The sequence below is a fragment of the Eulemur rufifrons genome, chromosome 24, assembly GCF_041146395.1.
Source record: "Eulemur rufifrons isolate Redbay chromosome 24, OSU_ERuf_1, whole genome shotgun sequence".
In the NCBI taxonomy this organism is placed as follows: Eukaryota; Metazoa; Chordata; class Mammalia; order Primates; family Lemuridae; genus Eulemur; species Eulemur rufifrons.
In genome coordinates, this window is record NC_091006.1 from 37,164,672 (window position 1) to 37,178,903 (window position 14,232).

General features: G+C 47.4%; 1 protein-coding gene across 4 annotated transcripts in view; it reads right to left on the bottom strand.

Annotated features, from left to right (window-relative positions):
• LIMCH1 (LIM and calponin homology domains 1) overlaps positions 1-14,232 on the bottom strand; it is a 263,196-nt gene that overhangs the window by 83,828 nt on the left and 165,136 nt on the right. For all 4 annotated transcript variants that reach the window (XM_069458297.1, XM_069458295.1, XM_069458296.1 and 1 more), the window contains exons 4-5: positions 4,866-4,972; positions 397-427 (exon numbers count right to left, since the gene is read on the bottom strand). In XM_069458297.1, the coding sequence (XP_069314398.1) occupies positions 397-427; positions 4,866-4,972 (138 nt within the window). The remainder of the gene's footprint in view (positions 1-396; positions 428-4,865; positions 4,973-14,232) is intronic.

Genomic DNA, 14,232 nt, shown 5'->3' on the forward strand with positions numbered 1-14,232 from the left:
ACATGATTCATGTTCTGTGGATCTTCCCTAAAATAATTTTCCCAACTGCTTAATTTAATAACCCCTCCGTGCCCACCAATGGGAAGGGGTCATGTTAGTGCTGAGACTAATGATTTTGTGTGCAAGAAACCAAATCACAAACAGAGCACAAGCTTTCATTTGTTCATTTCTGGGTTGAAGGCTTAGCTAATTAAAGAGAATCCCCCCCCTTCTTCAATCTACCATTTTTATTTTTATCACAGTCATTAATTATTCTATCAGATACACATAGACTTTTTTCTAAGAAGGACTCTTCCCAGCCAGGCATGTGAAAGGCATCGAACATAGTTAAACTTTACAACTGAACCGTCCAAGTCAGAAGGATACAAGTTTGGAAAGCGAAGTTGAAACACTTACATTTTTCAGCTTCCTGCTATAATCAAGGCTCCTAGTTAAGGAAAGGGAAAAGAAAATATTGTCAGAACAGCAGTTTCTTCCTGTGATCTTTCCTTACACACCTCAAAGATGTACTTGAAGAGAACAAATACAATGAAATCAGAAGAATACAGTAGTTTTTTAAGGCTTGTGATTGATTTTGGGCACTGAATAAAATTGTTCAGAAAGCAAAATGTAGAAGGACAAGCAAGGTGGGATTAAAATGCCACAGGGCACCGTGAAGAGGAGAATGCTTTGTGATGTCTGGAAAATGAAGAATTTCGTTTAAAACTAGGACTGTTTATATTCATCTTTGTAATTCCCAAAGTATAACCACTGAAGATTCTGCCTTGATTAGGGACCACTGTCAAACTGAAACCCGACTGCCCTTCCAAGATCTTCTTCATACAAGCACTTTTAACAAAGGTCTGAAAGCTTCCTTAATTGAATAGACCTGGAAACATGTCTATCCATGCCTGGAAAAGGCAATCCTATCCAAATATTTATTCTTTTCTGCTCTGGACATAAATTAGCACTAGGAATTAACCATAGCAAGAAAATATGCATGTTATGTTCAACTATACACATATGCATTCTCAAATATTCATCAATGTTTATTCTAAACCTATGAACAAAAAAAGCTATCTGATGGCATCTTCTAAATATCCTTACAGTGACATATACAGATTTCTCCAAAGTTGTTTCAAAGTTTCCTTAACATGTCAACAAATAAACATATTTATTTATCTGCTTATTTTTTCCACAGTAAGTTCAGCGAGTGGGGAGGGAATATAATTCTATCGTATAAACCAGTCAAGAATTCCTTAAAGTATTTAGACTCTTATTACTTCATTGCGGCATATTCTGACCTAAAGTACATGTTTATGAGTAGGTGGACAATTTTAAGTCAATTGAGATCTGAAGGAACAGAAAACGATGCAGTGTGCTATGGAGATAAACCCATCGACAGGAACTTAGATCGAAAGAAGCACTGGTCCGATTTGGATTTGATTAAGAAAATGTTTTCATGTTTCTGCTTTTAATAGAAAAAAAATGGCATGTCATTACCTGCTTAGATATCTGTTAGGATTTTTTTTAATTTAACAAAGAACCCAGATTTAAAACCCTATAAAAGATTTGAAATTTCTATGAGAAACAAGTTAAAAAGAGGGAATATTAAATTTTTCTCTGCATTGACAATGAAAGTTCATCCATGAAAATTGTGAGCTGGTGCTAAAAGTTATGCTCGGTGCTCATGAAATGTTTGTTGAACGACTCCCACATAACCACCAATGATGCAAAAACACTTCCAAAGTTTTGCAGACACACTCAGGAGCATCCCAAAGCCTCCCGCGCTTCCCCAGCGGCTCCGACGCCCGGAACGCCGCCCTGTGCCCCCCGGAGGGGCCCTCGTCTCCCGTCAGGGTCCACCCGGTCCAGGAGGAGGTCACTAAATTACACGTGCCGTAATCACTTGCAGGCGTCTCCTCTTTTTTCTTTTTTTGGTCTACTCAAGTTACTTCTCAAAGAAAAAAAAAAAGAAAAGAAAGAAAGAAAAGAAAAAGAAAAAGAAAAATTGCCTACAATGAAAGCTAAACTAGAAAGTATTTTTTAAAAAGACAATTTTAGAAAAGCAGCCAAATTTGCGTGCGGGATCTGCCCCTGCCCCTCACCGCTCACGCTATTGACGGGGACGGGGGCTGCTCTGCCCGACTCATGTCCCGTCTGACGTCCCGCCGGCTCTCGGGAGGGACCCAGGGAAGCGCAGCCGTTCTGCTTCACCCACCTGAGCTCACAGAATGCGCACGTGTCACCAACGTTCCCCACACGGTGCGGAATTAAACCAGCATCACTCACCAAAACGTTGTGAAGCAGAGTTTATCCCACACTCCTCATTAAAGCTAGAAACAACTTCCTAAGTACCGTAAATGAACTTATGGCATAGTTTTAAGACAAAATTCTTTATGTTCTTCTAACTGTTCATACAGGGAAACAATTTTTCTCCATTCTGATTCCAGCTGCAGCATCCTACCCTGCTTGGGGACAGTCCTCCCACCACACTGGTCCTTACACGTCACCCTCCAGCCACACCCTCCGCAGTTACTTTTCTTTTTCTTTTAAACACGAAGCTGGTTCCTCGTCACCTGCCTTTGGACCTGCTCTTCCTCTGCCCTGAATGCCCCACGGTCAGGCCTCTCGTCTCGGACCCCGGCCCTTCCCTGAAATACCGACTCCTCAGAACGGCCACCCTTGACCACCTCTGGCCTGGCCACCATTTTTCCCATCACTCTGTGTTATTTTCTTCTCAGCACTTGTCACTTGCAGCAATCACCTTCCTCGTACGTATGTGCGTCTCATTGCTTGACGCTAGCGTGTGAACTGCACAGGGCAGGGAACCTTGGCCGTCTCGTTCGTCCCATTCCTCTGGTGACACAGAGGAGATGCTCAGCGAACATTTATTCAATGAATGAATGAATGAAAAATGCCAGGGTCACAGACGAGTGTGGGGGGAAAGTATTGCCTAAAGAAAAGAAGAGTGTTCAAGTGAAGGAAAAATTAAAAAGGGAAGAAAACGTGGAAAAGAAATGCAAAGGAGGAGACAGATGGAAAGACGGGAGAAAGCAGAGAAGCAGGCAGAGGGAGGAGATGGGGACAGAGAAAAGCAGCAGCAAAGGTGGAAAGGACAGGAAAGGAAAAGATGGCAAGGGATTAAGAAGGGACTATGTCCACGTGTCACTTGCCTATATGACTTTCTCCCTTTAGGTTGCTTTCTGTACCTTCTAATTAAAGTCCCTTTCTCTAGAAGGTGGTTGTCGTGTCTTCCCAGGTGTGCACTGAGCAAGCTTCACCTGAGGGAACAGTCTGTCCAACTCCAGTTTAGGGCTCTACTGACTCAAGGCAATTTAACCAGGACCACAGATCTAGGGAGCGGCAGACCGGGGACTAGACCCCCATTTCCTGATGCCCAGTTTTTTGTAGATAAGCAATAAAGGTGATGTGAGTTCTGAATTCCTAAAACCAGTCTCAGAATTCTCCTGGTTTAATAACATATTGATTTAAAGTGTCTCAAAAAAAAAAAAAAAAATGAATGCAGTTGCAGACACTGTCAAAGTGAACTTTCTGTCACCCTCTGAGCAGTGTGTGTGGCTAATTATTGCCCACGCCTGCGCACGGTGGTGGCTGTGGCTCCGGTCACTTGGCACCCGGGTGAAACATGCGTGTGAGACGGGGCAGAACCTACAACCATTTCCTACAATGAACAATGGTCGACAGAGGCTGGATTTAGGTTCAGCGGTAAACAGGGCATGTGTGGCCTGGATGAGGTTTATGGTGGTTTCCATACCCAAATATCCTAATTTTTATTCTGTTATTTTTTCACTTAACTCGAATTTTTTTTCCATGAGAAATATTAAAGAATGGCACATGGGCAACAGAGAAGTAATTTCAGATCATCGATCACGTCTGACTCTTTCTTATTCCCAGTCACGAATCATAAAATCCAATATAAACTGAAAACTTTATTTCATTCCATAGTTCCCACTTTGTCCCTACTTTTCCCCATCTTTTTTTTTTCTTAAATCAAGATCAGCAAATAGTATAAAATTAACAGCTCTGAATTTTGCCTTCTCTCCCTTTTCTAGTCTTCTGTGATAAAAATGCCCCAAAAGTAACCAAAAGGAGAGAAGTTGCCAATCACAGCCCCTATCTGTGTAATTAAGCTTATTATATTATTTAACCGAAGTGGAAAATGTTCTATATGGAATCTGTAGGGTCTAACGAGTCTCTGAACTACAATGAGCTGATCATCTCCTCTGCCATCCCATACGGACGATCCTTCTCACTACCCTGTCACAAGCTGTTTCTTTACATAAAGTATACGTTGCCTTTTCTTGTACTGTGACGTTCTGCTCCAAGAATTCTTTGGTCCCAAACATGGCTCCCTGGGTGGATTTCTGAACAACCGACAGCCAGAGGACCAGTGATACATCGTCAAGAACTTGATCACTGACACACAGAAGAAAAAAGTTACAAATGCCAAGGAAGAAGAGATTTCTCCATAATCCAGTGCCTCCATTGAGTAACAGAGTTCAGATCTGTTTACCTAGTTAGCTGTCTTCCAAGCACCCGTTCAGCTGCCCAACTGGAGCCAACAAAAGGGTTTTGTCTGACATACACAGCTTCTGTGCCTCTTTCTCTCTGGCCTCCCTGTTAAGCTTTGGTCGACATTCTTCAAAATTCTAACTCTTAAAAAATGATGTCTGATCAGAACGAAAAGCGTGTGCAGAGGGAAAGCCACTGCGTGTCGTTTGGAAAGCTTGGTTTTTGCCTTCACGTTGTTATTTTATGAGGCAGACCCAGTTCTCTGCCTCTTAGAACTGACAACATCATCGCAAAACTGCAACTCGAACCGTAACGGAGTCTCCCCTAAACAGACATCACGAGTGACTTACTTGACTGCCGCTCGGTTGGACGAGTCCTGGAGGTCACTCGGGTCAAACAGTTGAGATTCTTTGAGGCCGAGCTCTTTGCAGCCTCTCAAGAACAAGATGATGTTGTCCTGGAAGAAAGAAACCCAAGTCTGTGTTATTTCAGATCATCTTCACGAACCTGCTCCTCCCTTTAATAGACCAGATTGCTGTAGGGATGCCAGTCACCAAGGTGGTTAGAGTCAGGTCTAAATCACGGCTCGTTATGTAACAAATCCTACTTTGCCAGGAAATGCCAGAGTAAACAGACACCAAACTTCCAAACCCACAGTCGTGGCAAATTCATTTTCCCCTTTAGCTCGACACATGTGTATAAAACTGCAAGTAAGATGCCGTTGAAAAGGAAAGCTTAGCATTGTTTAGGGAAATATTCAAAAACACAATTATTCCATATTGCTTCCAAGTTCTTTGTACATGTCTTCTTACCTAGAATCTGGTTCCAATAGATATTTTTTTTTTTTTTAAAAAAAGTAGTTTTGATAACCTAAGAGGTTTTCTTATCTTCAGCAAGTTTTTCTTATTAATCGATTTTGTACAATATGTCCGTTATGTATTTTACATCCTTTACACATCCTGTGTAGGTTTTGACTGATACAACATTTTTGTGGACTACACACGGAATTAAATGCAAAAAATCATCTTAACATAACTGGGAAGGGGAAAAGGGGGGCAGGGAAAGCTTTTGAAAGTAACGCAAAAGGCCCTCCTCAGAGTGAAGCCTTCTCCAGCGGGTACAGGCTCACTTTGAACTGTGTAGGCACAACCGACGGTCAAAGAGGGTTCTGGTTGTCATCTGCTGAGTCACTAAGAATAAACAAATGGTTGTGAAAAGGATTGCAAATGGGGGGGTCATCCTTCTGGAACTCCAGGGTGGCAGCTGAGACGTTTATCAGTTATGAGTCTCTCATAGTCCTCTCCCTGAAAGACTTCTAAAGGTGCTGCTGACCCCACCAGGGAATGAAAACTACAGGACGGGGAATGTCGGCTCCAGGACCAAGGTTGACGTGAGTCCGTCTTCTATGAGAAGGAGGCTGCAAAAATCATGACAGTGATTTCTGCATCAGACGTTTGCCCAAGTGCAACTCAGCAAAGCGCACAGTAAAGATGGTGTTTCCCAGTCACTCAGTGTGGGGGCAGGATCCTAAGATGCCCCCAAGAATCCTGCCCTCTGAGTAGACAATTTCCCGCCACTGAGTGCCTGTGAGATCTGTGAATATGACGAGATGTCACTCTGTGGTTACGTCACTAACTGGTTGGCTGTGGATCAATCAAAAGGAAGATGATCGGATTGGGCCTGACTGAACTGGGAACTTCTACAAGATGGTGAAGTCCGAACTCCCGCCGGCCACGAGGCCTCTCGCCGGCTGGCAGTGAGCTGGTCACGCCACGCCTGAAGTCACCCGTCCCCTCACCAGCCTCTCCTTCGTGCCTTTCCACACTTTTACGTTCTAGGTTCCCTCCCGGCCCTCAGTTTCACAGTCTTCCTCACTCTTGGCAACGTATTTGTCATTGATTAACTTTGCCGTTAGCAGAACAGAAAGAGGAAGCAAGGAAAGAAAAAGGGAGTGATATCGAGTCCTGTTTAAAGGACCCAGATTTCTGACTTGGACATTGATTGCCCTGTTACTAAATTTAAATACAACCTCTTTCCTTAAAAAAAAAAAAAACCTTACTTTGTCCCAATAGTTCATTTATTTGAAATAAATTGTTTTAGATTCATTTGAAATCCTTCTTCCAGCTAATTTTATTATCACATGAACACATCCGTCCATCACTGGACTTAGCTGTGTCAACCATGCCAGCCTCACCTGTCCCCAGCTCTGCCCCCAGTGTCACCAAACTTGTCTTTTATGAACTTCTCAGGCCCCGGACTGAGCCCCGCTGCCTCCCAGAGAGCAAAGCAGGAGCCCCTCTCCCCGAGCCCGGCGGTGCCTGCTCCCCACGGAGGCAGCAGCCGTAACACGCGGGTGATCATTCGGTGCGTGACATACACATGGTTGTTAGAGAAATGAGGGGGAAAGGGCATAAAAGCCGCCTTATTTATTATTATCAGCATATTTGTAAGCACATATTGAGATAAAATTGCTACAAGAGAGTACTGCTGAAAACTGGAAAAATATTTTGCCAATATGAGAATCAAAGCTTAATAGTGATTTCTTTTTAAAAAGTTTTTTCTTTTTTTTTAAATTACTATTCTTAAGTCGAGAAAGGAGGTTAAAGATCAGTGAAGGTTTTAGGTATCAGAAGACCATGACGATGAATTACGTGAGGCGTTTTATCGTATAAACTAAACATCTGTAGCTGGTATTCATCGAGCCTCTGCCATGCACCTGGTCTACGCTAACACGTACACAGACTGTCTCTTCTCATCTCACGGCAGCTGCAGGCAGCAGGCGCTGCTGTGTCCGTTTCCCAGGTCAGCAACTGAGGCACAAGGAGCTTATGTACCAACCCAGCCACCCAGCTACGGAGGCTGCCGCCCAGTTCCAACTCCGCACAGCAGAAGGAAATGAAGTTTCCCCAGATGTGGAAAAATCAAAGTCTAAAAAGTGACGATTCCTTTCCCCACACGCCATGTTTCCAGGTGCCCGATTGTTACTGTCTTTCTGAAATTCCACTTCTAATTCTTTTGTTCATCCTGTCTTCTCTCTTTCTCTGTGATTCCCACCATGCTCTCTGCCTCCCCGCACCCGAACACACACACCCCTGCACCCCGGTCCTCGGCTCTGAGACCTCAAAGTCACCGCTGGCTCCAGCCCTTGAACAATTGTGAGGACACCAAGCTGTGCCCTCACTTGCCTGCGTCACTTGACATTCCGCATTTGAGGGACGGTGAATAAACCCTTCAACTACTCGATGAGGCAGCCCCGAACCCAAGAGAGGGACCAGCGCAGCTGTCCAGGTGGGTCTTCACCCCTCTGAGAGTCTCTTGTTGAGTAGCCTGTCAGCTCCGCGTGTTTCTCGCCCGGAGGAAAGCACAGGAGGGGGTGGTGCTCTCTAGGAATCATTCGGGACCACAATAAAGGGCAAGACCTGTGACCCACACACAGTCCCTCAGAGGTGCCGGACCGTGGCAGCCCAGACTCTCAAGAATCTTCTCTTCCCGTGCTCACATCCCCGAAGCGCACACACCACCCGCACATGCCACACCACGTTCAGCACACGCCTGCACACACAAAGGCTTTGTGCCGTTAGCCGGCCCAGACAATCTGGGCTGGAAGATTTAAATAACTGCAGGTCTGTTTCCAGCTCCTCGCTGCACCCTAAGGATGCTGGAGGGGGGCCAGCCCCGCCGGGAGCACAGCCAGAAGGAAGAGCCACCCGCCAAGAGCTAGCAAGGGCGGCCCCAGGCAAGCGAGGACTGTGCCTTTCATCACATAAAATGCAGCCTGTACATTCTCATCTGCCTTGCTCTTCACACTGCGATTTTTCCACATTTACAATTTTAAGCAAAACCCACATCTTAGTATGTTAACTTTGGAAGCCAGACAGTGTAACAGTGTCTCAGCTCCAAGGGAGAAAAAGTAGAAGACTTTGCTTTACTACAATGACTATTATATTTAGCTCTTATTAGCACAGAGCTAACAAGCCCATAAGACTAAGTGGTCTTTACAAGAAGTTTTTAAGGGACTCTTCAAAAAAGTCCATGTGATGAAAAAAAAAAAACCAAAAACTGGCGATTAAAGAGACATGATGATCAAATGCAATGTATGCTCTTTGATTGGACCCTAGATCCAAAAAGACAAAATAAAGAAGGCTGTAAAAGTCAAATTTAAATATGGGCCGTGCATTGGATGATATTGTTGAATAAATGTTAATTTCCTTAGGTGTGATGCCGATATTGCATTTACATGAGAGAATGCATTTATTTTTGAGCATACATTTGTATTATTTAGGGGTGAATTATACAGCAGGGGATATAACTTTCAAATGGCTCAGAGAAAGCATGTGTGTGTGCATATGTATGTTCACACGTGTGCGGGGAGGGAGGGAGGGAGGGACTGCGAGCCTGACTGCCGGTCCGTGCAGAGATTAAGCAGACACGGCAAAATACTCCCAAGTGGTGGATCTAGATCAGGGCTCAGCAAACCTTTTCGGTAAAAGGTCAGGTAATGACTATTTCAGGCTTTGTGGGCCACAGAGTGGTCTCTGCTAAAATAACTCAACACCGTTGTAAGCAGAGCACACGTACACGGACGTGTGTGTCTGCGTCCCGATAAACGTCACGCACACACACAAGCACTCGGTGGCCCGGCCACAGGCTGCGTCCGCAGTCGGCTGATTCTGCTCTGGGTAAAGGGTGTTCTGTGACTCGCTGTACCGTTCTTTCAACTTTTCTGTACGTTCAAAATTTTCCCCAAAAAGCCATGAGAAAAGTTCTGACATTTATAAAAATATATTCAACTAGGTAGAGCTGTGACTTCCCCGGAAAAATCAATTCCACGAAGTTCAAGGAAAAACGGTTGTCACCTCTGAGACAGCCGGTGCAAAGGCACCGAGGTACGTGCTCAGGTGCTGCTGATGGAAAGTTACGGTTTTTGGCTAACAGGGAAGTGCTGGAACGTGAGTCTCTACTCAACGGAAAGGCGTCACGTCCAGCTCCTGAAAGAGTCTATTTTGCACGGGACTAATTTTCACGTGTGGGTTTATACCACTGTTTACGTAACTCTCATGCATCCTGTTCGTGGCCCAGGGGTTCCTGTTTCTTGCACCTGTGGGCTGCCCCGTGTGTAAAAACATGCCCCAGGGGCTGCAGCTGAGCAGGAGCTTGCCGCCCTCCTGGACCTCTCACTCTGAGGAAGTCCTTGCACCTCACTCCTTTTCCTTCTCGCTCCAAAGGCAGGAGGAGGGACTGGCCCGGGGCGGTCTCTGCCCCCAGAGTGTAGCAGACCATAGCAGGTCCTCACTCAACATTTAAGCAAATTAAATGCGATGTGCTAGGTACCTATAACAATGAATCGAACAAAATTCTTTAGTCTTCACAATCCATCAAACACCTGGATTTGTTCGAGATACACATAAAAAGAGGGCTGACATCAAATTAGACAGCGGGAACGAGAGAAGAATGAACGTATCAAGGAACACGGCATAACAGCTTCGGAGTCAGAGATTTCACTTGGAGTCCCAGCCTCATGCACTTATTAGCTGTGCATCCTTGGGCATAGTTCCTGACCTTTCTGATCCTCGAACTTCTAATCTGTAATGCAAGAGATGCTATCAGCCTCGTAGGGATATCAGAGTTAGAGAAACACAGCCTAGCGCCTGGCACCTTCTGGACACTCATTAAATGGTCACATATTAGGCCAGGCGCGGTGGCTCGCGTCTGTAATCCTAGCACTGTGGGAGGCCGAGGCAGGAGGATCGTTCGGGTTCAGGAGTTGAAGACCAGCCTGAGCAAGAGTGAGACCCTGTCTCTACTGAAAACAGAAAAATTAGCTGGGTGTGGTGGCACATGCCTGTAGTCCCAGCTACTCGGGAGGCTGAGGCAGGAGGATTGCTTGAGCCCAGGAGTTTGAGGTTGCTGTGAGCTAGGCTGATGCCATAGCACTCTAGCCCAGGTGACAGAGCAAAACTCTGTCTCAAAAAACAAAAAATTAAATGGTGATATATTATTATGACATTTTTGTTCACTCAGGTCAAGAAAGAACCATGGGAAGTGGGCTGATGAAGAACAGTTTAACCACTCACGAAAAACAGGCGCAATGTGTACATATAGCCTTTGCAAGTTACATGGGAGATGGTTTAAAAAAAAAGGTAGTTACTGCTATTGCTATTTAGTTGTTATTAACCACCAACTTGGCACTTTTATCCAGGCAGCCTCAGACTTAGAGCAGGCTATGTACCAAGAGTTCATTTGTAAGGTAGCTGCTTAAAGTCACCATTTGTCACTATCCTATAGAAATAAATCCATGCACGGTGGCTCCCGGTTCAGGCCAGAAAAGGCTACTTGTGGGAAAAGGCCAGGTGTGCCTCTGGGCTGCAGTCAGATCGAGGATCCCGGCAGCGTCGGGCCACAGAAGAGGCTTCCTCAGGCCACAGCAGCCCTGAGACGCACCCCTGCCTCATCCAGGCCTCTCGCCCTCCTTTCCTAAGAAGGCGAGCGAGGATCTCGCCGCCGTTCCCTTCTCCCGCTGTCGGGCCCACGTGCAGGGGGGTCTCTCCCTTTCCTCGACCCACCGCAGAGAGCAAGCGGCTCTCCGGCTCTGGGACAGCAGCAGCATTAGCTGGGTCTCTGTGGGAACCAGACAGGGATGGGAAGCTCTCTTCTGTGCCCGGCCTCCCTGACATCATTTCTGTTACCCCGCAGGGAAGACCAGCCTGACCGTGCAGCTGCAGCTCACAGAAAACGAAGGTGATGCTCATTCGGGTTTCAAATGAATCCAGGCACCTCTACTGCCGGGGATTTAAAATGCAATATATACATTTATATATGCAATATTTATATACACGTATATATAAATCCATACAATTTTCAGTTTCTATAAATAAAAAGATGAGGTGGAAAATATCAAAATGTAAATTGGGATTACCTCTGGTGAATTTATTGTTTTAATACATTTTCTATACAAAATATTTGCTTTAAAAATCTTACTAAGGATTAGAATATCTCAGAAAGATCTTCAAGTTTATCATCGAAGACTCAGATCTTGTTAGAAAATCGATAACTAACACTGATGATACTTTTCTATTCTACCTATGAGTCTTTTTTAAAAAACACGGTTTTTGTTAGGTTTTCCTACCGTTGAAGCTAACTGCCTTTAACAGAAGTGCAATTAAGAAACGCAGAACTTAAGGAATACGTTACCCAAACATCTCCAGGAACTTGCCCCGTAATTAATAGAATTTGGGGATTTCCTGGACCTGCCGTGAGTTCGCAGCCGCTGCCATGCCGGCGTGGGCAGGACCCAGCCCCGGGGCCTGGCCGGGGGCCAGCGGCAGTGAGCACTCGCCAGACTTTCAACGCTGTTTCATTTGCCAGGAGCACTGAATGAGGACGCCAGCCCTTCCACCAAGTGGCAAGAGCAGCTCATTCTGCCCGGGAAAGTTCTGGGCAGGTTTGACCCAGAAGGTGGCAGCTTGGAGCAGAAGAAAACATTTCACGGACGGGAAGTGAGAACAGAAGGTTGGGGGGGAAGAAAGCCAGGAAAGGTAGACTGAGGAAGGTGAGTACCCCACTAAAGGCCTGGAATGTTCTCTAGACGGTGGGGACAGAGGAGCCCTGGAGTCCTGTCCCTCCTTAGGGGGGACGTGGAGCGCAGCAGGAGAGGAGGGTCCTCCGCTGGGTGCAGGACGGTCCGTGTAAGAGGCTGTTGCAAGATCTCGGGGAGAGCGAGCCCAGAGCGGAGGATGTGAGGACCCCTCTCTGCCTTGGCAGGTGAGTGGGTTTGGGGGTACAGGATGAGGGGAAGGAGGGGCTCCAGGTAATGCCAAAGTTTTCCGCCACCGACATCGCCCTGAGGGGCAGGAGGAAGAGGAGATTGGTGAGAAAGGGAAATAAATCAAATTTGGAACGGTCTGTATTCAGGGAGCCACAGCTCACGGGGAACTTACATTTGGGCCTGGAGCTGAGAACTAGGCCCCCAGAATGCGCAGTTTGGGGGTCGCCAGCACGGCGAGCGAGAGGCAGAGGGAAGCCGGGTCCCCAGGAGAGTCCAGACCGAGCACAAGAGGCTGAGACAGAACCATCCGGAACTCCGACAGTTAAGGGATGGTCAGAGGAGGGGGAGCTCCTTGTGCCTGGACAGGAGCAAAAGCGCATGGTGGGGGGCGGGGACCGGGAGCCCGACGACCACCCTGCCTCGGGGAGCCCCGTGCGGTCTGCCCAGCGTCAAACGCCGCAACATCGTAGCAAGGATTCCCGCCCTGCCGCCTCCTGGTTGAACAACCCAATCCGTCTTTGCTTTAGTTTTCCCTTCCAAAAGCCATGTCCTTACGGTGGGCTGACAAGGCCCCTAGGACCCTGCGCACCACCCGCGACCACAGCCCCACGCGCCCGGTCCCGCGCGGCTGCCGGCGGTGCGCACCTGCCCAGACCTGCGCCCTGTGCTCGCTCTCAGCCTAGACGTGGCCCATTCAGTGTCTGGTGCGTGACGAGCAAACACTCCCGCTCCGTGGCCTCAGCCCCTCTCCCGGGTCCCTCACCCCTTTCTCCATCAGCACCTGCTCTCGCATCTGCAGACCCGCCCTCTCTCGGTCACTTCCTCTCCTCGGCGCTGTATGTCTTTCGTGACCCAGTCCCGCCGGTGCCCGTAGCTTCAACGTCCCCCTGGTCTGTCGTTCTGCGAGGGGCAAGGACTGGGGGAAGGGACCGCACAGGGGGGCTCGCCCGGGAAAGCGACCCTGGCGCCAACCCAACCGTCGCCCGTCTGTCCTTGAAGCGGAATCAGCCGTGTGTCCCCACAGAGCGACCTCAGCGAGGATGACGAGGATGACGCTCTGGCCTCTCACTCCTCGCCCCCCGGGTTGGTTTGGGAGCAGGAGCGGTACTCGCCTGGCTCAGCCAGCTCAGTTTCCTGTCGGTGGAGGAGCCTGGTCTGTCCCTGCCATGTGGTCGGGGGTCTCTGTGGGTGTGTCAGGGGCTGTGGCTTCCAGCTGTGCCAAAAATGGGTGGGTGCGTTTGTTCAATTCAGGAGTGCAGATTAGCAGGATTCCTTGCCAGTGTAGCCGCTGGAGCCCGGGTCCTCTTTCCCCCTGATGGTCAGGGAAACAGGGTGTTCAGCCCCAGAGGCTGCACTGGCTCCAGCACCCTGACTTTACCTCTCTCTGGATCCCAGACGCGAGGTCACCCAGGCAGCAGCCGCTCGGCCTCTGGAGAACCTGAGACTGAAGCTCACTGGAGGGTCAGTGCCACAGTGTGCTGTCGGGAGAACCGGCCAGACTCCAAGGAGTCCATTCCTCCAGAAAATTCCTGAACCATCCCCCAGACTACTAGAACTAACCTAAAACCCAGCATCAGCAGTATTACGTTCTATTGCCAGATCGTTTCCCAAAATAATCCACCAATTGCGTTTTGGGGAGTGAATGAAAAATAGCCTTCATTTATGTTAAAATAGAACGGCTTAACCCACCTATCGTACCCCATTAAACAACATGCACACATTTGGCGTGTGCAGGACAGCAGAACGCAATGGTGAACTGTGGTCTGCACACTGCCGGGGGGGGGGGGGTTGGTTCTGGGCCACGATGAAATAAATGCAGAATGGAAAATGAGCAATTAGAAATTTCTATAACTATTTGGCATTCTATTCACATCCAAGTGTGTGATCAATGAACTCGTTTCACTGAACAGGAAATTGACCATTTTGGATGTTTTCCAGCCCGCATGAGTCAC